General features: G+C 50.1%; 1 protein-coding gene across 2 annotated transcripts in view; it reads right to left on the reverse strand.

The window, feature by feature from the left end:
• LOC140409045 (NAD(P) transhydrogenase, mitochondrial-like) overlaps positions 1-21,455 on the reverse strand; it is a 343,808-nt gene that overhangs the window by 236,003 nt on the left and 86,350 nt on the right. For both annotated transcript variants that reach the window (XM_072497085.1, XM_072497084.1), the window contains exons 8-10: positions 11,060-11,193; positions 7,509-7,700; positions 5,629-5,782 (exon numbers count right to left, since the gene is read on the reverse strand). In XM_072497085.1, the coding sequence (XP_072353186.1) occupies positions 5,629-5,782; positions 7,509-7,700; positions 11,060-11,193 (480 nt within the window). The remainder of the gene's footprint in view (positions 1-5,628; positions 5,783-7,508; positions 7,701-11,059; positions 11,194-21,455) is intronic.

Here is a 21,455-nt window from a genome sequence, read left to right on the forward strand (position 1 = left end):
AGTTCCGGTCAGGCAGCGTGGAGTCGGCAGCGCTGGGGGCTTGAGGCCCCATCCAAGATGGCATCAGCCACGGGTCGCACATGGAGTCCGGGGATACAGAAGATGGCGTCGGCGAGGAACAAAATGGCGGCGCCCATCCACCCAGCGTGGTGGCCGGGGGGCAAAATGGCCGCACCCGTGGGTCACACGTTGCCTGTGGGTAGGAGGGCAGGGTTGGGGCCTTGGACGGCCGGGACCTGGAACAAAGGCTGATGATAGTCGCTGATGACCGCTGCCACGGCGCGGGCCTGGCAGACCGCGTCATAGTGGCCTTTCTTGCTGCACCTTTTGCAGGGCCGGGCAGCGCGCGTGCAGATGATTCGCTTGGCCACAGAAGAAGCAGCGTTGGCCGGCGGTGAAAACGGGCCGTCCAGCAGCGCAGGCCTGCGGGGTTAGCGGGAAAGTCTGGGGGACTGCCGCGACGGGTTGCCACGCAGCCCAGGGGGGGTGCCGTGCACCCGGGAGCAAAAGCCAGTGCGTTTTTGTACGCAACGTCCATAGACCCTGCCAAGGCCCGTGCCTCAGTGAGGCCCAGCGTGTCCATTTCAAGGAGCCTTCTGCGGATGTCGGGAGAAGACATACCTGCCACGAAAGCGTCCCGAATTAAAAGTTCCGTGTGCTCATTCCCCGTGACTGGCGGGCAGCCGCAGTTCCGGCCCAACACTAGTAGAGCCCGATAGGAGTCCTCCAGTGTTTCGTCAGGGCTCTGCCTTCCAGTTGCCAACAGGTGACGGGCGTAGACCTGGTTCAGGGGACGGATGTAATGTCCTTCTAGCAGCGTGATAGCTGCAGCATAATTCTCCGCCTCCTCGATCAGAGGGTAGATTGCAGGGCTGACTCGGGAGCGTAGAAGGTGCATCTTCTGCCTTTCCGTGGGAGTATCGGCGGCGGTGGGCCTTGGACGGCCGGGACCTGGAACAAAGGCTGATGATACAATCAAAACAGAAAGCGATCTACAATGGTTTCAGCCCTGTTCACTGGCCATGGCCCAAAGAATGGCCACTCCATTTACTGCTAGCACCATTTCCTCCATGAGGTTTGAGGGCATGCAGAGACACCTGCCTCCCTGCCTTCTAGGTTCTTTTAAAAAAAAATTTATTCTCCTTTTTCACATTTTCTCCCAAATTTACACCCACCAGTAAACAATAATCAGTTACGAATGTACTGTCAATCCCCATATCAATAACAATGATCCCATCCTTCCACCAAACCCCCAAACATTAGCCCGGGTGTTAACATAAACAAATGACAAAGAGGAATCAGGAATCACCCATAGTCACCATTAACACATACAGTCCCCCTCCCCCAACCCCCAACCACCCTAATATTCGATGTGATCCAATTCTCGAAAGTGCATAATGAATAACACCCATGAATTGTAGAACCCCTCCATCCTTCCCCTCAGTTCAAATTTGACCTTTTCAAGCGTCAAGAATTCCAGCAGGTCCCCCCACCACGCAGGACACAGGGTGGAGAGGTTGATCTCCATATTAACAGGATCCACCTTCAGGCGATCAACGAGGCGAAGGCTACAACATCTGCCTCCGTGCCCATTTCCAAACCCGGCTGGTCCAACACCCCGAATATGGCCTCCCGAGGCCCCGGGTCCAGTTTCACGTGCACCACTTTAGAGATTACCCTAAACACCTCCTTCCAGTAATCCGCCAGCTTTGGACAGGTTTTGCGCCCCCCCGCAATGTTCACATACATCTTCCACCCCCTCAAAGAGCCGGCTCATCCTCACCCTTGTAAGGTGCCACCTTCAGCTGTATCAGCTCCAACCTCGTACACGAGGGGGATGTGTTCACCCTCCGGAGCACCTCACACCAGAACCCCTCCTTCATACCCTCTCCCAACTCTTCCTCCCACTTTGCCTTGATCCCTTCTTGCGGCCTTTTCTCCTCCAAAATAGCTCCGTAAACCGCCTTTACTACCCCTTTCTCCAGTCATCAGCACCTCCTCCAGCAATGTGGAAGCCGGCTCGACTGGGAAGCTCTGTATCTCCTTTCTGGCAAAGTCTCGAACCTGCATGTATCTAAATATTTCCCCCTGCTCCAGCCCATACTTCGCTTCCAGCTCCTTCAATCCCGCAAAACAAACCCAAGAAATAAATCTTTTAGTGTCCTAATTCCTTTCTCCTCCCATCTCCGAAAATTTCCATCCCACTTCCCTGGCTCAAATCTATGGTTCCCCTGAATCGGCATTTCCCTTGACCCTGCCCCCAACCTGAAGTGCTGTCGAAACTGCCCCCAAATTCTCAACAAAGCTATTACTACCGGACTTGCTGAGTACTTCCCCGGAGCCATCGGGAGCGGCGCTGTCGCTAGTGCTTTCAGTCCCGACCCCCTATACAAACTCTCCTCCATTCTGACCCATTGGGAATCAACCCCTCTGACCCAGCTCTGTATCTTCTCCACATTTGCCGCCCAGTAATAATACATCAGGTTCGGAAGACCCAAACTCCCTACCTGTCTTCCTCTCTGTACTAGCACCTTTTAATTCTGGCCACCTTCCCACCCCATATGGACGAAGTGCCTTTTAGGTTCTTAATTGAAACATACAAGATCCTGAGGGGTCTTGAAGAATGGACATGGAGAGGATGCTTCCTCTTGTGGGCGAATCTAGAATTAAGGCTCACTCTTTAATAATAAGAGGCCACTCATTTAAAATGAGTTATGTTCGGTTATAGAACGTAGAACATAGAACATTACAGCGCAGTACAGGCCCTTCGGCCCTTGATGTTGCGCCGACGTGTGAAACCACTCTAAAGCCCATCTACACTATTCCCTTATTGTTCATATGTCTATCCAATGACCATTTGAATGCCCTTAGTGTTGGCGAGTCCACTACTGTTGCAGGCAGGGCATTCCACGTCCTTACTACTCTCTGAGTAAAGAACCTACCTCTGACATCTGTCCTATATCTATCTCCCCTCAATTTAAAGTTATGTCCCCTCGTGCTGGACATCACCATCCGAGGAAAAAGGCTCTCACTGTCCACCCTATCTAATCCTTTGATCATCTTGTGTGCCTCAATTAAGTCACTTCTTAACCTTCTTCTCTCTAACGAAAACAGCCTCAAGTCCCTCAGCCTTCCCTCATAAGATCTTCCCTCCATACCAGGCAACATTCTGGTAAATCTCCTCTGCACCCTTTCCAATGCTTCCACATCCTTCCTATAATGCGGCGACCAGAATTGCACGCAATACTCCAAATGCGGCCGCACCAGAGTTTTGTTCAGCTGCAACATGACCTCATGGCTCCGAAACTCAATCCGTCTACCAATAAAAGCTAACACCGTAAGCCTTCTTAACAACCCTCTCAACCTGGGTGGCAACTTTCAGGGATCTATGTACATGGACACCGAGATCTCTCTGCTCATCCACACTACCAAGAATCTTACCATTAGTCCAGTACTCTGTCTTCCTGTTATTCCTTCCAAAATGAATCAACTCACACTTTTCTGCATTAAACTCCATTTGCCACCTCTCAGCCCAGCTTATCTATGTCCCTCTGTAACTTGTAACATCCTTCCGCACTGTCCATAACTCCACCGACTTTAGTGTCATCTGCAAATTTACTCACCCATCCTTCTACACCGTCCTCCAGGTCATTTACAAAAATGACAAACAGCAGTGGCCCCAAAACAGATCCTTGTGGTACACCACTACTAACTGGACTCCAGGCTGAACATTTCCCATCGACCACCACCCTTTGTCTCCTTCCAGCTTGCCAATTTCTGTCTGGATGAAGAACTTGTTGTCGAAGGTGAAGACGTTGTGATCCAGAATGAAGGGGATGAGTTGCAGAATTGCGTCTGGAGATTGGCAGTTGTCGGTTGTTGAGTACTGAGGCTGTTGCAGCAATGCCGTCGTCATGGGGGATGCTGGTGTAGAGTGCCGAGACGCCCATTGTGACGAGGAACAGCCATGGGGACCAAATTCGCACCCCAATACGCCAACATCTTCATGCACAAGTTTGAACAGGACCTACTCACCGCACAGGACCTTCAACCGACGTTATACACCAGATACACGATAAAAAATTTTTCCTTTGGACCCACGGCGAAGAATCACTGAAACAACTACACGATGACATTAATAAGTTCCATCCAACCATCAGACTCACCATGGACTACTCTCCAAAATCAGTTGCATTCTTGGATACACTCGTCTCCATCAAGGACGGTCACCTCAGCACTTCGCTTTGCCGCAAACCCACGGATAACCTCACGATGCTCCACTTCTCCAGCTTCCACCCTAAACACATTAAAGAAGCCATACCCTATGGACAAGCTCTCCGTATACACAGGATCTGCTCAGACGAGGAGGAGCGTAACAGACATCTACAGACGTTCAAAGATGCCCTCGTACGAACGGGATATGGCACTCGACTCATCGATCGACAGTTCCAACGCGCCACAGCGAAAAACCGCACCGACCTCCTCAGAAGACAAACATGGGACACAACCGACAGAATACCCTTCGTCGTCCAGTACTTTCCCGGAGCGGAGAAACTACGTCATCTTCTTCACAGCCTTCCACACGTCATTGATGACGATGAACATCTTGCCAAGGTCATCCCCACACCCCCACTACTTGCCTTCAAACAACCGTGCAACCTCAAACAAACCATTGTTTGCAGCAAACTACCCAGTCTTCAGAACAGTGACCACGACACCACACAACCCTGTCATGGCATTCTCTGCAAGACGTGCCAGATCATCGACATGGATACCACCATTTCACGTGAGAACACCACCCACCAGGTACGCGGTACATACTCGTGCGACTCGGCCAAGTTGTCTACCTCATACGCTACAGGAAAGGATGTCCCGAAGCGTGGTACATTGGCGAGACCATGCAGACGCTGCAACAACGAATGAACGGACATCGCACGACAATCACCAGGCAGGAATGTTCCCTTCCAGTCGGGGAACACTTCAGCAGTCAAGGGCATTCAGCCTCTGATCTCCGGGTAAGCATTCTCCAAGGCGGCCTTCAGGACGCGCGACAACGCAGAATCGCCGAGCAGAAACTTATAGCCAAGTTCCGCACACATGAGTGCGGCCTCAACCGGGACCCGGGATTCATGTCGCAGTACATTCATCCCCCACCATCTGGCCTGCGAAATCCTACCAAGTGTCCTGGCTTGACACAATTCAGACCTCTTTAACCTGGGGTTACCCCGTCTCTGGATCTGTAAAGATTTAATCACCTGCTAATGGTCGCATTCCAAGCATTGTCTGGCATCTTTGAATTTGTCTATATATATGTTTCTGGAACATACCTCTTCATTCACCTGAGGAAGGAGCTGCGCTCCGAAAGCTAGTGACATCGAAACAAACCTGTTGGACTTTAACCTGGTGTTGTAAGACTTCGTACTGTGCTCACCCCAGTCCAATGCCGGCTTCTCCACATTAAATATAGATTACATACATTAAAATCAATTCAAATGGTAATTAAGAAGTGCTTAAGTAACAGTTAGATTGAAATGTCAATGCTGCAAGTAAAGAGCTGGTTAATACTCAGTTTGAATGGAGATTGTGTAAGAGTTAACGGTTACATGCACTGCGTTGATCTACACTCACCTCCTGTGTAGAGAGCAGATGTATTCATAGCTTTACCAAACAGAGAAGTTACTTCTTTCTTCTCATCCTCCATCTCGGACGCCTCCGTAGGTTGCACCGGAGTACTTGGTGGAATATTCTGTGGTGGTGGGGCTGGGAAGATCAGTTTACCGTCCTGTTAATGAAAGAGGACTGGAAGAGTTAAAATAAATCTACGCAATTAGGATTGTAAACCAAAGTTGCTTGGTGCATAGCTCGTTTATCCAATGCACAAGTGACCCATGCAATGCAAGGCACATCCGCATTCAGTCCCAGTTATTCTTTTGAGTGACAGTGAAGGCTCTACAATTCACTTCACGTGCCCTGGGTTAGAAAGGAGGATGGTTATGGCTGGCATGTGGAGGGGTGGGGGGAGGTGGCAGAAGAGACTTGGAAGATGGCTAGCACTGGTCTTGAATACCTTAAAATGGGACTCAATTTCGGACCACTACCAGTCATTTCCAGGTTTTGCCGTTTTGTTTTCTTCTGCTTCGGTCCTTGTTCCTCCAGCAAGTATGCATGTATGATATTAAGTGCGATTCAGGATTAACTGTGATACTCTGGCAGCAAGCTGATGCTCACTTACAAAATTCAGTCAGGAACAGTGGTCAGTTGGTAAAATTACAGCAAAATGGCTAGTACCTTTCAGCTCTGCTACAGCAAACAATTCAAACTCACTTCTCGAGGGGAGAGGAAGAGAGAAAACGCAGACAAAAAATTAAATCTGTACTTATGGGATTTGTCAAAACACTGGAGTTAAAATAGAATTGGCGAAATTCTCCGGAAATGGCGCGATGTCCGCCGACTGGCGCCAAAACAGCGCAAATCAGACGGGCATCGCGCCGCCCCAAAGGTGCGGAATGCTCCACATCTTTGGGGGCCGAGCCCCAACATTGAGGGGCTAGGTCGGCGCCGGACGAATTTCCCCCCCCGCCAGCTGGCGGAAAAGGCCTTTGGTGCACCGCCAGCTGGCGCGTAAATGAATCTCTGGGCGGCGCATGCGCAGGAGCGTCAGCGGCCGCTGACGGCATTCCCGCGCATGCGCAGTGGAGGGAGCCTCTTCCGCCTCCGCCATGGTGGAGACCGTGGTGGAGGCGGAAGGGAAAGAGTGCCCCCACGGCACAGGCCCGCCCGCGGATTGGTGGGCCCCGATCGCGGGCCAGGCCACCGTGGGGGCACCCCCTGGGGTCAGATCGCCCCGCGCCCCCCCCAGGACCCCGGAGCCCGCCCACGCCGCCTTGTCCCGCCGGTAAGGTAGGTGGTTTAATTTACGCTGGCGGGACAGGCATTTTAGCGGCGTGACTTCGGCCCATTCGGACCGGAGAATCGAGCGGGGGGGCCCGCCAACCGGCGCGGCGCGATACCCGCCCCCGCTGAATCTCCAGTGCCGGAGACTTCGGCAACCAGCGGGGGCAGGATTCACGCCAGCCCCCGGCGACGGGTCGGAGAATCTCGCCCCACATAGGGGTGTAACATGCTCCACTAGAAACTCTCTCGTTTTAATTACAGTTAAATTTTGCCCCATTGCTCCTTTGTGGGTGGGACTGATGGTTAAAGCCTGTCAATAAAAGGCACTTTACTTCTTGGCAGCTGGGGGCTGGTGAGAAAGAATTAATAAGCAACATTAATGCCATCATCATGATGACCCTTAGATCAAACTTTTATGCCTTCACAGATGAAAGAAAACACAAAGGCAATAATAGACTCCACAGTAAAATTTTATCCTTGTTTTAATACTCCTGACATCTATTTAAAACTGTTTTGATTCATGCCGATAGAAAGAACTGCATCAGCCTACAATCTGACATTAATGTAAATGTGCAGTAAGTATCAGATGGATCCTGTCTGCATTCAGCGCTCACCTTCATTACCACAGTTCCTCGAACCACATGGTTCATTGTGCCATAATTAAACTCATCCTTCAAATCCAAGTAGAAGTTTTCCGGGTCGGGGCTCACAGCTTTCAACAGCTTAATGATGTTGTTGGAGTACAACGTGCTGGACTGTGTAGCTAGCTGACTGGGAAGATCTGTGTAGCCGATGTGAGTCACTCCCTGAAAAAGGAAAGAGAAAATTAATCTTTCTCAAGAAGCTACTTCCCCATGCTTTTGACAGCTTGTGAACAAATCTAAAAATGAAATCAATTTTTTTCAGCATTAAACTGACGAGTTAGCAAACTTGACACAATTCATTTTTTATTAGGCAAATTGAAGCCTAAAATTTGGAACAGGAACACCATTAGCAAGTAAAACCACTGAAGAACAAACAGCACCATCCAAAAGGCGAGCGCATCAGTTGAGTAAGATGTCAGAAGACATTACACAAAAACTGTCCCAATCAAAGCAATGGGAAGATCAGAGAAATTCAGGATTGACCCTGAAAGATGTCAACAGAATGGATCTAATACAAGCAGTCAAGATAGTGAACCTCAACAATGAAGTCAATCCAAAGCATTACTTCAATGTAAAACAAGGCACTAAACAAGTGTCTCAGAATTCAAATTGGTGACTGTCGAGGTGCTATGCACATAAGGAATAAACAACTTTCTAAGCTGTTTTTTTGTGTAGGTGAGAAGAGATGCAAAACTTAGGTTCATTCAATACAGTCAGCTGCCACAATGGGGGAAATCCAGATCCTTCAATTTTGTAAATTGATAATTCAATATGGGCCAGATGGCCTCATCCAATTTAATATTTTGTGATTTGTAATGTAGCAACTCAAATTTGATGTAATATAACTAAACTTCAGCTGATTATAGGATTGTAACACACGATAACTAGTATAACGGAGTACTTAATTCAGAGTACTTAATTCGGGACTTGTTTTGCGGAGGAATTGGGTGCAGTAACACACTGTTTTGCTCTTTAGAAGTTGTGGCCCAAGAGAGGGAGCAACAGATGTTGGGAAATGGCAGCAGCAATGGTCGCTGATATATCAATTGGGGATACAGCAGACCTTCCACCCTGTTTCCAAAAAATAAAATAAGGAATGATGTTAAGAAGGCAGCATTGTTGGTGGGTTTATGTTTTTTGCTCTCTAAACTAGGACAATGGTTTAAACTATAAAGTACTGTATTAAATTTACGATTTAGTTTAATCAATAAAATATAAATGGGGTAAATAAAACATTAAATAGATTAATCAGAGTGTTATCACAGGGTAGATCTGGAGGCATTAATTAAATGTAATGGTTTATGCAAGGTACAAACTAGATTATAAAAGTTAGAATTAGAGATTGTGAGCGGGATTTACTGGCTGTTCATGCCGGCGCACGGTTTTCCCGGCGACAAGGGGTGCAGTCAACGGGAAATCCCATTGACAACGGCGGGCCTGGTAGTTCCAATTTGTGGGCTGCCTCGACCACGAAACAACACGTGGCGGGGTGATCGGTAAATCCCGCTCTTTATCTCAGATCATGGATGAGCAACTGAGACCTGTTGTTTGCAATTCCTGCGCCATACAGGAACTTTGGGGCACTTCATGTCTCCTGGGCGACCACGTGTGTAGAAGGTGTCTCGAGCTGAGGATTCCTGAGTTTGAGAGGCAGCTGGAGGCACAGCTGAGCATCAGGGAGGATGAGCGCTTCCTGGACTGGACATTTCATGAGGTGTTCGCCCATCCATAGGTGGCGGAGGTCCAAGATAAGAGATGGGTAATAATCGGAAGAGGCAGGAGGTGCAGGAACTTCGGGGTGTGTCCCAGTCTCAAACTGATACTCAACATTGGAGATTATTGGGGGTGATGACACCTTGAAGGAGTGCAGTTCAGACCATTCCACAAATGGACGAATGAATGGGCAAAGGGTGCTCTGGTTTCCTCCTACAGTCCAACGATATGCAGGTAAGGTGGATTGGCCATGCTAAATTGTCCCTTAGTGTCCAAATAAAGGTTAGGTGTGGTTATTGGGCTAGGGTGGAGGTGGGTTTAAGTAGGGTGCTCTTTCCAAGGGCTGGTGCAGACTTAATGGGCTAAATGGCCTCCTTCTGCACTGTAATTCCATGATTCTATGAATGTACAAAAAGGAAACAGCAAAGAATAGAAATGTCATCATTGTAGGAGATTCCATAGCTTGAGGAGTAGACAAGCATTTCTGTAACTGTCATCATGCTGTGTTGCCTCCCCAGTGCCAGTGTGAAGGGCATCACAGACAGTGCAGAATATTCTGTGCGGAGAAGGTAATGTGCCAGAAATTGTGGTACATGTCAGTAATGACGACATAGAGAGAGCAGGTACGATGTCCTGGGACAAAATCTCTGCTCAGTTACTGTCCTGGCAAACATGAGGGTTGGGGGAGGGATGTAAAATCAGGGTTTTGGCAGGGTCCATTTTCCACCTGCTTCCGCTTACCAATGGCAGGGTGGATGTTAAGTGAGCCACCCACCCTTGGTTATATTATGACCGTTAATTGGCCAATTAATGCCCTTTAAGGGCCTCCACCTGCTGCCACTGGTATTTTACTAGCAGCGGGGGAGTTCCCACACCACGTGGTGAGGCTGCCAGGGCCACGTTCTCAGACGACTATTTGCCTGAGCCGTGCAGAGTTGTGTCATGGCTTCCTGGGCCAACGGAGCTGGGCTCGCTCCAACTTTCCAGCCAGGAGGCAGGGTTGCCATCTCCATGTAAAATTCCACCCTATGACTCTATGTGAATGAAATGAAATGAAAATCGCTTATTGTCACAAGTAGGCTTCAAATGAAGTTACTGTGAAAAGCCCCTAGTCGCCACATTCCGGCGCCTGTTCGGGGAGGCTGTTACGGGAATCGAACTGTGATGCTGGCCTGCCTTGGTCTGCTTTCAAAGCCAGCGATTTAGCCCTGTGCTAAACAGCCCCTCGTAACACTACCATTAACGCATTTGATAAAATCAAGGCTACTTATTGGGGTTTTTCACCCAGTAAAGTCCAATCTCATTTTTAAAATATATTTAAAGAATCAAAAACATGAAGACAATCGGACAATTAAGACCAAAAGGATAATCCTAGGGGAAAAAATGGCAGTAACAATGATTAGCTTTTGCAATCAGTGCAAATGGTAATTCTTCATAACATGTAACGTCTGTGCAATGGGTTTATATCAACCACGGGCAGTGCATCAGCACAGTGGTTAGCACAGTTGCTTCACAGCTCTAGGGTCCCAGGGTCGATTCCCGGCTTGGATCACTGTGCGGAGTCTGCACGTTCTCCCCGTGTCTGCGTGGGTTTCCTCCGGGTGCTCCGGTTTCCTCCCACAAGTCCCGAATGATGTGCTGTTAAGTGAATTGGACATTCTGATTTCTCCCTCAGTATACCCGAACAGGCGCCGGAATGTGGCCACTAGGGGCTTTTCACAGTAACTTCATTGCAGTGTTAATTTAAGCCTACTTGTGACAATAAAGATTATTAATTAGTATATGCTTCAGAACATCAACTTCCATACCTCGTGAATATAGAGCTCCCCGGGTTTAGTGGTTTCAATGTTCCCCCCTGTTTCAGAAGCCAGATCCACAACAACTGATCCATCCTTCATCGACTCAACCATTTTCTTGGTAATCAATAAAGGAGCTTTCCTGCCTGCAAAAGTATCAAACTAGATTTTTAAACTGGATGAAAGTTTTCTCTCAGCACTCTGCAAATTCTATGATCTATGATTAGTTCTGGTCACAATTTCTATGCAAATTCTATTGTTTGTGAGTGAGAAGACGCACTGGAACACAAATGTCCTAAAGCTGGGTTTTGACTGCATGTTTCCACATTACTGAACTTTGCCACATGATCCTGTTTTATTATACAAATTTTTAAAAATCACACTCTGAGGCGAAGGGGATAAATCCCAAAGCCTCAGGTACCACGGGATTCTGCACAATAGAGTGAGACTTACTTTCTCGCTCTAATATGCAGATTTGCCAAAGATGATCCTGCCCACAATGGGTGGGATTCGCAATGCGAGGTGTTGCGAGTCGGGTAGATACCGGGAGATGGGTCTTCCCACTTTCAACGGCCACGCTGCGACGTGGCGAGCTGCTTTCTGGTGCAGCGTGGCTGTTGGATCGCGCCCCGAGTATATTTTCTACTATCCTTTGGTACACATAAATATTCAGCTGTTGCAAAACAAATGTTTGCAATAGATACAGATTAATGTCATTTTCTGTTTTTATTTCCGATTAATGTTCTGCTGAGCAAGCAGGATTGAAAGTTTTTTTTTTTCATCAAAGAATATCTTAATTCTTTTAGTATTGTACCTTTTAGGGTTACTTGAAATAACAAGAAAACTACACCATTATAGCCAATGCTTCTAAGGACTTAAAGTTAACATCAAGAAGATAAAGTCCGTTTGCAAAGCAATATTTTTTTTAAAAAACCTGTATTGAGGAGGAACACCTATAAAGTTTCAGAACAAGTTAATTTTAATCGGAAATATTAGTTTATAATTTTATTCTTTGTCAAACTGGATTGTTTTAATTTCATTTGTAATTTTTTGCTCTGCTGATATAAACAAACATATTTATTTACAGAACCAGGCCATTCAACCCTACAGATCAATGCTAGTGCTTCAACCTGGACTTCCTCCCAATCTTTTTTATCTAACCCCATTAATATATCTTTCTATTCCTTTCTCCCATGTGTATTACCTAGCTTCCCTTAGGTGCATCCATGTTAATGACCTCAACTATTCCTGTAGTAGCATGTTCCGCATTCTAATCACTCTTTAGGTGGAAGAAGTGACTGTCTAATATATGTGGCCACTGGTTCTGTTTTTTTCTGCAAGTGGAAATGTCTTCTCTATATCTACCCAATCAAACTATTTCTCAATTTTAAAGACCCTTATCAGGACACCCTGACCTGTTTTCTATTTTTCATGTTTCTGTACTACAATTTTTTTGCTGAGCCAGAATTATTTAATTTTTCACGCAACTCACAATGCCATAAACAAAATGTCAAAAACTAATATTTGCATTACAACTAAGGACCAGATTTTTCAAGAGTTGGGCTGCCTTTAAAGTTGGTGGGTGGGTCACTGATGAATCCCAACCTCATTTTTGACAGATCCGATTATTGCTAGCAGGGGGGAGGGTGTGAATCACACAGGTGGGAAACCTGAACTCAGTAAGGCAATTCGAAAATAGTGCTCTGTGCAAAAATACCGCATTTTGCTGTTCTAAGAGCCTTAACCCACAGTATGGGAGTTAGGGCTTTATAGAATAGCCGTAAATATTCTTGAAAGGTGAACATGGTCTGTTTATGTTCATGATCTGAATTGTTTTACATCTCCAGGCCTGTAAACTTGAAAAAAATGGGCTGAAGATGTCAGTTTTGACTGTTGTGACTGACAGGCCATCTGGTGTAGGTTAGAATGAAACCATTACACCTATGTTTGTAATTTCAATAAACGTCTGTGGTGACATTTTCCAAGGGCGGTTATTATGACTGAGGTAGTTATGAATGCATGCTTGGCTGAGTTTCAAAAATACTTTTCCAGCATGTTGAGGTTGAAGTAACATTTTGAATGACAGTTTAAAGAGGCCATTCAAGGATTGGTTATTTTTGATGTGGTCACTGAATAGACGTTTCTTTTATAACAGATTGAACACTTGGGGGAGTTAACTTTTTGTCATTAGGTCTAGAGTTTTTTTTCAGTATGAAGTATGTTTGAGTAACAGTTCCATTCAGTTATTTTTTATGTCCGACTCAAGCTACCCACCTCAGTGGTGAAAACATAGCCTTGATTTAAGTACTAACACTTTTTGCAGCTGCTTGCTTCTTAGAACTAATCTTGCACTTTTAAGTTCAATTTTTTACATTTTTTGATAAGCTTCATTAGAATTATAGTCCTAGTTATCATCTTGGTCAATGAAAATAACTGTTTACTAACACTGAATGACAATTAAAATGTGTTTCCTGAATGAATCAGAAGTCTCTCTTGCATTTGGGAGACTTAAGCCTGTGAACTCTTATGAACTGCTTAGTAAGATAAGTAATGCTATTCCATAGGTTCCTTCATTTATACGAACATGTTTAAGGATTCAGAATAGAAGGTAGCCACCAAGCCTTAAAATTATTTTTTAGTCATTCAGGCATTCCTCAGACACAATGGTAACCTGTCCAAATGCTGAGTTTTGGGGATCAAATCCCTCCTCCAATCTCAAAATCACACCCTGCCCATATTACCCTTTGTTCCCATGCTGACAAATCAAATCGGTCCAATTCTTCTTAAATCTGTTTTGTGAGAAAACCTCTCTAAACTGCCAATGTCACTTCTGTTTGACTTCCTCGTGCTTGAACTTTTAAGACAAGGCTTGGAAGAGATAAGTACTTTATAGCTTTTAACCCTTTTAAGAGCTGAATCATTATTGATCTTATCTGATTAGTCTTCTAATTGATTCCCTATGTGCAGATTCAGCTGGGTCCCTGAGGTACCCTCAATAATGATGCTTAGAGATTAAGCTGTAAAGAAGGCTTTATTAGACTAATAACTATGCTACAGCTATGGACGAGAGCTGACTGCTATACAGACCATGAGGCAGGCCTTTATGTATGGCTCCCAGATGGGCGGAGCCAGAGGCGGAGTCCCCAGGGTTCCAAGCCCGGTCTTAAAGGGGACATCACCTTACATGATGATAAGGCAGTAACCGTTCATCACATTCACCCCCTGTTTAAAAAGGAGTCCGGCGGGGGTGAAGTGCCATCATAGGTCCATCCGTCTCGGCGGCAGGATCGTCCTCCTCGATCTCCTCAATTCGGGCGGTGGTGCGGCGGGCACGGACCTCCCGGTTGAGGGCACATCCGGGAGCACAGCGGTCGGAGCTTCTGTCCGGGTCGGGGTAGAGGAACTAGGCAGGGCCGGGGGTAGCGGAGCCGGCGCCGGCGGGGTGTGTAAAGGGGGGGCGCAAGGGGGGGCTCACCAATGGGTGGTAGGGCCGGAAGGGGGTGTGTTGTAGGGGGCGACGGGTTCTGCAGGGGAGCGGCGCGGGAAGGGGCGTCTGTAGTGGAGGATCCAGCGGGCGCCAGATCCCGGAGGGAAACCGTATCTTGCCTGCCGTCGGAGTACTCCACGTAGGCGTAACTGGGGTTGGCGTGGAGCAGTCGGATCTTTTCAACTAGGGGGTCCGTTTTATGGCTCCTCGCATGCCTCCGGAGAAGAACAGGTCCCGGAGCCATCAGCCAAGGTGGAAGCGAGACCCCGGAGGTAGACTTCCTGGGGAAGAGAAACAATCGGTCGTGAGGGGTCTCATTCGTGGCCGTGCAGAGGAGTGACCTAATGGAGTGTAGGGCATCGGGTAGGACCTCCTGCCAGCGGGTGGTTGGGAGATTTCTCGACCGCAGGGCCAGAAGGACAGCCTTCCACACGATCGCGTTCTCCCTCTCCACCTGCCCGTTTCCCCGTGGGTTATAGCTGGTCGTTCTGCTCGAGACGATGCCTTTGCTGAGCAGATACTGACGCAGTTCATCGCTCATGAACGATGTACCCCGGTCGCTGTGGATATAAGCAGGGAAACCGAACAGGGTGAAGATGCTGTGCAGTGCCTTAATCACCGTGGCTGAGGTCATGTCGGTGCAGGGAATGGCGAATGGGAAACGGGAGAACTCATCGATCACGGTGAGGAAATAGGCATAACGGTTGGTGGACGGGAGGGGCCCCTTGAAGTCCACGCTCAGTCGCTCAAATGGGCCCGAGGCCTTCACGAGCCGAACCTTGTCTGGCCGATAGAAGTGCGGTTTGCACTCCGCACAGACCTGGCAGGCCCTGACCATGGCCTTGACCTCCTTGGTTGAGTAAGGTAGGTTGCGGGACTTGATGAAATGGACGAGCCGGGTAACCCCCGGATGGCAGAGGTCATTGTGGATGGCTTGCAGGCGGTCCTCGTGCGCGTTGACGCATGTGCCGCGGGACAGGGCATCTGGGGGCTCGTTGAGCTCCCCTGGACGATACTTGATATCGTACGAGTAGGTGGAGAGTTCGATCCTCCGCCTCAAAATTTTATCGATTTTTATTTTGCCCCGTTGCGTGTTATCGAACATATAGGCGACCGACCGTTGGTCGGTGACGAGGGTAAACCTCCTACTGGCGAGGTAGTGTCTCCAGCACCGCACAGCCTCCACAATGGCTTGTGCCTCCTTTTCGACTGCAGAGTGTCGAATCTCGGAGGCGGCGAGGGTTCGGGAGAAGAACGCTACTGGTCTGCCTCCTTGATTGAGGGTAGCAGCCAGGGCGATGTCTGATGCATCGCTCTCTACCTGGAAAGGGATGGTTTCGTCCACCGCGTGCATGGCGGCCCTGATGATGTCGGCCTTGATGCGGTTGAAGGCCAATTGAGCCTCAGCCGAGAGGGGAAAAGTGGTGGTCTTTAGGAGTGGGTGGGCTTTGTCCGCATACTTGGGGACCCACTGGGCGTAATAGGAGAAAAGCCCCAAGCACCGTTTGAGGGCCTTGAGGCTGCGGGGGAGAGGGAGTTCCTTAAGGGGGCGCATGCGGTCGGGGTCGGGACCTAGGACCCCGTCTTCCACGACATAGCCGAGGATGGCCAGCCGGGTGGTGTGGAAAATGCATTTCCCCTCGTTATAGGTCAGGTTAAGGGCTCGGGCGGTCAGGAGGAACTTTTTGAGGTTAGCGTCATGGTCCTGCTGATCATGGCCGCAGATGGTGACATTGTCCAAGTACGGGTATGTAGCCCGCAAACCGTACTGGTCCACCATTTGGTCCATCACCCTTTGAAAGACGGAGACCCCATTTGTGACACCAAAGGGGACCCTGAGGAAGTGGAAGAGCCGGCCGGCTGCTTCGAAGGCAGTATAGGGGCGGTCTTTTGGTCGGATGGGGAGCTGGTGGTAGGCAGATTTGAGGTCGACCGTGGAAAAGACTCGGTATTGGGCGATCCGATTTACCATCTCCGCGATGCGAGGAAGGGGGTACGCATCAAGCTGCGTGAATTGGTTTATGGTCTGGCTATAATCCACGACCATCCGTTTCTTCTCCCCGGACCGGACTACCACCACTTGCGCTCTCCAAGGGCAGTTGCTAGCCTCGATGACCCCCTCTCCCAGTAAACGCTGGACCTCTGACTTGATAAAAGCCATATCTTGGGCACTGTAGCGCCGGCTCCTGGTGGCGACGGGCTTACAGTCGGGAGTGAGGTTAGCGAATAGCGAGGGGGGGTGCGACTTTCAGTGTCGCAAGGCAGCACACCGTGAGGGGGGGCAAGGGTCCGCCGAACTTCAGTGTCAGGCTTCGGTGGCTGCACTGGAAATCCAGTCCGAGCAGCAGGGGGGCACAGAGGTGAGGGAGGATATAAAATTTGAAATGGGTGTATTTGGCGCCCTGGATAGAGAGATCCGCAATACGGTACCCCGTGATTTGTACCGAGTGGGACCCAGATGCGAGGGTTATGGTTTGGGATGCGGGATGGGTGCGTCGGGAGCAGCGCCTTACCGTTTCAGGGTGGATAAAGCTCTCCGTGCTCCCGGAGTCGAAGAGGCATGCAGTGTCGTGCCCGTTGACCTGGACCTGCATCATGGAGTTCTGCAGGTGTTTTGGCCGAGTTTGATCGAGGGTGATCGCACCCAGTCGTGGGTAGTCGGAGTCTTAAAATGGCCGCTGGCGTCGGTTGCACGTGTCAGGTCGAGAAGATGGCCGCCGACCAGATGGCCGCTCCCATGATTCGCACGAGGCTGATGACGTGTCAGAAGAGGGCGTGTCGGGTCGGTGCGCAGCAGCATTGCGAGGTCTGCGGGCCTGAGAGCCTGATTTTCGGGCTGGCTGTTCTTTGTTTTTCTGGCCCCTGGGTCTGGCCAGGCAGACCCTCGCAAAGTGCCCTTTCTTCCCGCAGTCGCTGCAGATAGCGGAGCGGGCTGGGCAGCGTGGGCGTGGGTGCTGGCCCTGCCCGCAGAAGTAGCAAGGTGGGCCCCCATGGTGAGCGGGTCGCCGCGTGGCGCAGGCCTGTAATACGGGTGAGTCTGAGGAAGTCCGGGGGGGCCTGGCAGAGTCCGCGGGGTACGTACCCAAGTTATGTCGGGCCACCTCCAGCGAGGAGGCGACGTTAGCGTCTCCTGGAGGTCTTTTGCCCCGTTTTCGAGCAGCCGCTGCCGGATGAAGGTCGAGCGGATTCCGGACACGAAAGCATCCCTGATGTGCAGGTTCATATGGACTTCCCCTGTCACATCCTGATGGTCACAGTCCCTGGCCAGCGCGGTGAGTTTCTCAACAAACTCGTTGAGCGATACCCCCGAGCGCTGCCGGCAGGTAGAGAGCAGATGACGGGCGTGCACCTCATTGACGGGTTTGACAAACCGCTTGCAGAGCAACTCAATCGCTTCCTCAAAAGTCGTCGCCTTTTCGAGCGTGGCGGAGATTCTGTGACTCACCCGGGCGTGGAGTAGACGCAGCTTGCGTGGCCCCAGGATGGGAGTCTCTGAGGAGTCCAGGTAGGCCTCGAAGCACCGCAGCCAGTATTTTAAAATTTCCTTTGCCTCCGGTGTTCGTGCTTCCAGATTGAGCTTCTCTGGTTTTAGGCCTGCGTCCATCCTGAATCTAGTTTAGTCTAATAAATTGAGGTACCCTCAATTAATGATGCTTAGAGATTAAACTGTAAAGAAGGCTTTATTAGACTAATAACTATGCTACAGCTATGGACGAGAGCTGACTGCTATACAGACCATGAGGCAGGCCTTTATGTATGGCTCCCAGATGGGCGGAGCTAGAGGCGGAGTCCCCAGGGTTCCAAGCCCGGTCTTAAAGGGGACATCACCTTACATGATGATAAGGCAGTAACCGTTCATCACAGTCCAACTCCTCCTTACTAAAACTGCAGGATGCCAGTCCTTTTAGCTAATCTGGGACAATTATTCATTTTGGGTACATAATCTATTTCTTCAAATTCTTCACGCATTCAGCAGGCTTAATCAATGAAATACATTGATAAATACCAGACTCGCTGGCAAACCACACAGAGAATTTCTAGTTACACAACTGGAATAAATCTGGAAATATTCTGTCTTACAGCCCTGTTGCGATCTCTGTGCTCCTCCTCGAGTGTTCCTGATTTTCATGATGCCACCACTGGTGATTATTACCTTCAACCACTTCAGCCCCAAGCTCTGGAATTCACTTCCTAAACCTCTCCATTTCTCTATCTCGCTCTCCTCCTTTGAGACATTCTTTAAAACAACCTCTTGATCGAGGCTTTGGTCACCTGTTCCAATGGACGCGATTTTCCAAAATGGAGACTAAGTGTTTGCGCCGTCGTGAACGCCGGCACGTTTCACGATGGCGCGAAACGGGCACGGGGACAACCAATTCTAGCTCCTACACGGCGGGGGCCAGCACAGCGCTGGAGCCATTCACGCCACTCCAGCCTCCCTTCCCGGAGCCAAATGGGCGCTGCGCCAAACCGCGCATATGCAGTTGGGCCCCATCAACCCACGCATGCGCGGGGTACTTCTTCAGCGCGCCGGCCCCTACGCAACATGGCGTGGGGGTTCAGGGGCCGGCCGCGCAACAAAGTAGGCCGGGGGGGGGGGGGGGGGGGGGAGAGGCCGGCCCGCCGATCGGTGGGCCCCAATTGCGGGCCAGACCACATTGGAGGTCCCCCCCAGCCCCAGGCCGCCCCCCCGACCTTTCGCGCGGAGTTCCTGCCGGCATCGACCAGGGGTGAACGGCGCTGGCGGGACTCTGCTGTATTCGTGCAACCGACGGCGCATCAAACCCGCCGGCGCAAATGGCTCCGCACCTCAGAGAATCGCGAGCCAGTGTCGGGGGGGGGGGGGGGGGGGGCGGTTGCGGCGAGTCTCCGGCCCGGCGCGGGGCTCGGAGGATCGCGCCCATTATCTCTGGCCATTTCAGTGTCTGATTTGTCTCAGTGTGAAACACCTTGGGATGCTTCGCTGTGTTCAGAGCGCTACATGTTGTTAGTTACTGTTGCTGCGCTCTATGGGCGGGATTCTCCCCTACCCGGCGGGGCGGGGGGTCCCGGCGGGATGGAGTGGCGTGAACCACTCCGGCGTCGGGCCGCCCCAAAGGTGCGGATTTCCCCGCACCTTTAGGGGCCGAGCCCTTACCTTTAGGGGCTAGGCCTGCGTCGGAGTGGTTGCCATCCCGCCGACTGGCGTGGAAGGCCTTTGGCGCCACGCCAGCCGGGGCCAAAGGGACTCCGCCGACCGGCGGAAGTCCGCGCTTGCGCTGAAGCGTCAGCGGCTGCTGATGTCATCCCCGCGCATGCGCAGGGTGGGGTCACCTCCGCGTCGGCCATTGCGGAGGCTATGGCTGACGCGGAGGGGAAAGAGTGCCCCCACGGCACTGGCCTGCCCGCGGATCGGTGGGCCCCGATCGCGGGCCAGGCCACCGTGGGGGCAACCCCCGGGGCCAGATCGCCACGCATGCCCCCCGGGACCCCGGGGCCCGCTCGCGCCGCCTGGTCCCGCCGGTAAGGGAGGTGGTTTAATTCACACCGGCGGGACCGGCATTACAGCAGCGGGACTTCGGCCCATCGCGGGCTGGAGAATCACCGGGGGGGGGGGGGCCCGCTGACTGGCGTGAATCCCGCCTCTGCCAGCCGCCGAATTCTCCGGCACCGGAGATTCGGCGGGGGCGGGGTTCACGCCGCCCCCCACCCCCCCCGACGATTCTCCGACCCAGCGGGGGTTCGGAGAATCCCACCCTATATGTTGATAACCTCTGCCACGACAGAACTTGACACTCGGCTAATCCATCATTACTATCAAAGACATATAGGGAGAATTCTTCCATTACTGCCTGAAGGATATGCCAAGTTTGTAGAGAACCAGTTCTGCCCACCTAAAGGTGGCACCAAAAGGTTGAACCACATTCAGTTTCAAGCCTAGATTAAATGTCCGGGATTAGGGAGAAAGAAGGCACTTTCTTCAGGCCACCACGATATTAGGTGACTTGCCTGTCCCTATGTTGGAAACATTAGGAGCCGTGGGGAAGGGAGAGATGGAACAGCAGAGGTCCAGGTTGGGTTTATAAAAATTAAGAGAAACTTGCCCTTTGAGATCTCAAGGGCCAGGCTGCCGACACCTACCAGCCAGAGGGTGAAGGTGCATGCTTCAGCTAGTCCAGTCCAGTGCTTTTAATTAGTCACATTGATGTCATAGAACCCCAATTTCCATTTCATTTGGACTGAGCACCTGACAGTTCTATTGTAGGAAATCCAGACACACCTGATATTTCAGTAACCTGGTTTAAGGCTGAAGGAATCTGGGTCAGGACGAAGAGAAAGCTAATGAAGAAATGATGGCAAAGAGAATAATAGTGCATAACTGTTGGAATGGTATTGGTTACAGAAAGTCACTGAAAAAGAAGTCTTTATAGTCTTCTGTATGTTACAGCAAGTCTTTATATATATGTACAGTAAAGGGTACAGGCAAGGGACAAGCTCCATGTCTAGGTCTCAACACATCCCTGTGCGTGGATAACTCTAGGTCTGGTCCGTGTGCCTTCTTAGGTCACTGCGTGGTTTTCGGTCGCACATTAACCATATGCATTATACTACATCTTCCCCAAGTCTTCACCCCCATGAAGACGGCATTACACTCGTTTATTTCATGTCTTACATTGCTATTTGGCTGTGCATTTACCTTGTTGTTACTGCCTTAATGCTATTCCAACATTATTGTTTTTACTGTATTCTCATCATTACGGTATTCTCATTACTCTATCTCTTCTCTTCAAGTACTTGAAGTTAGAGGTTCAGGTGGTCTTGTAGGTTGACTCGCATTTGGGGTATCATCATTGATGGTTCACAACTGTGCGATGGGAGGGGCCCGTCTAGGGAGAGGTCAGAGACGCATCTAGTTGTGTCTGACTGTCCCTCTGCCGTGCC

This window comes from Scyliorhinus torazame, chromosome 3 (assembly GCF_047496885.1).
Source record: "Scyliorhinus torazame isolate Kashiwa2021f chromosome 3, sScyTor2.1, whole genome shotgun sequence".
NCBI classification, from domain to species: Eukaryota; Metazoa; Chordata; class Chondrichthyes; order Carcharhiniformes; family Scyliorhinidae; genus Scyliorhinus; species Scyliorhinus torazame.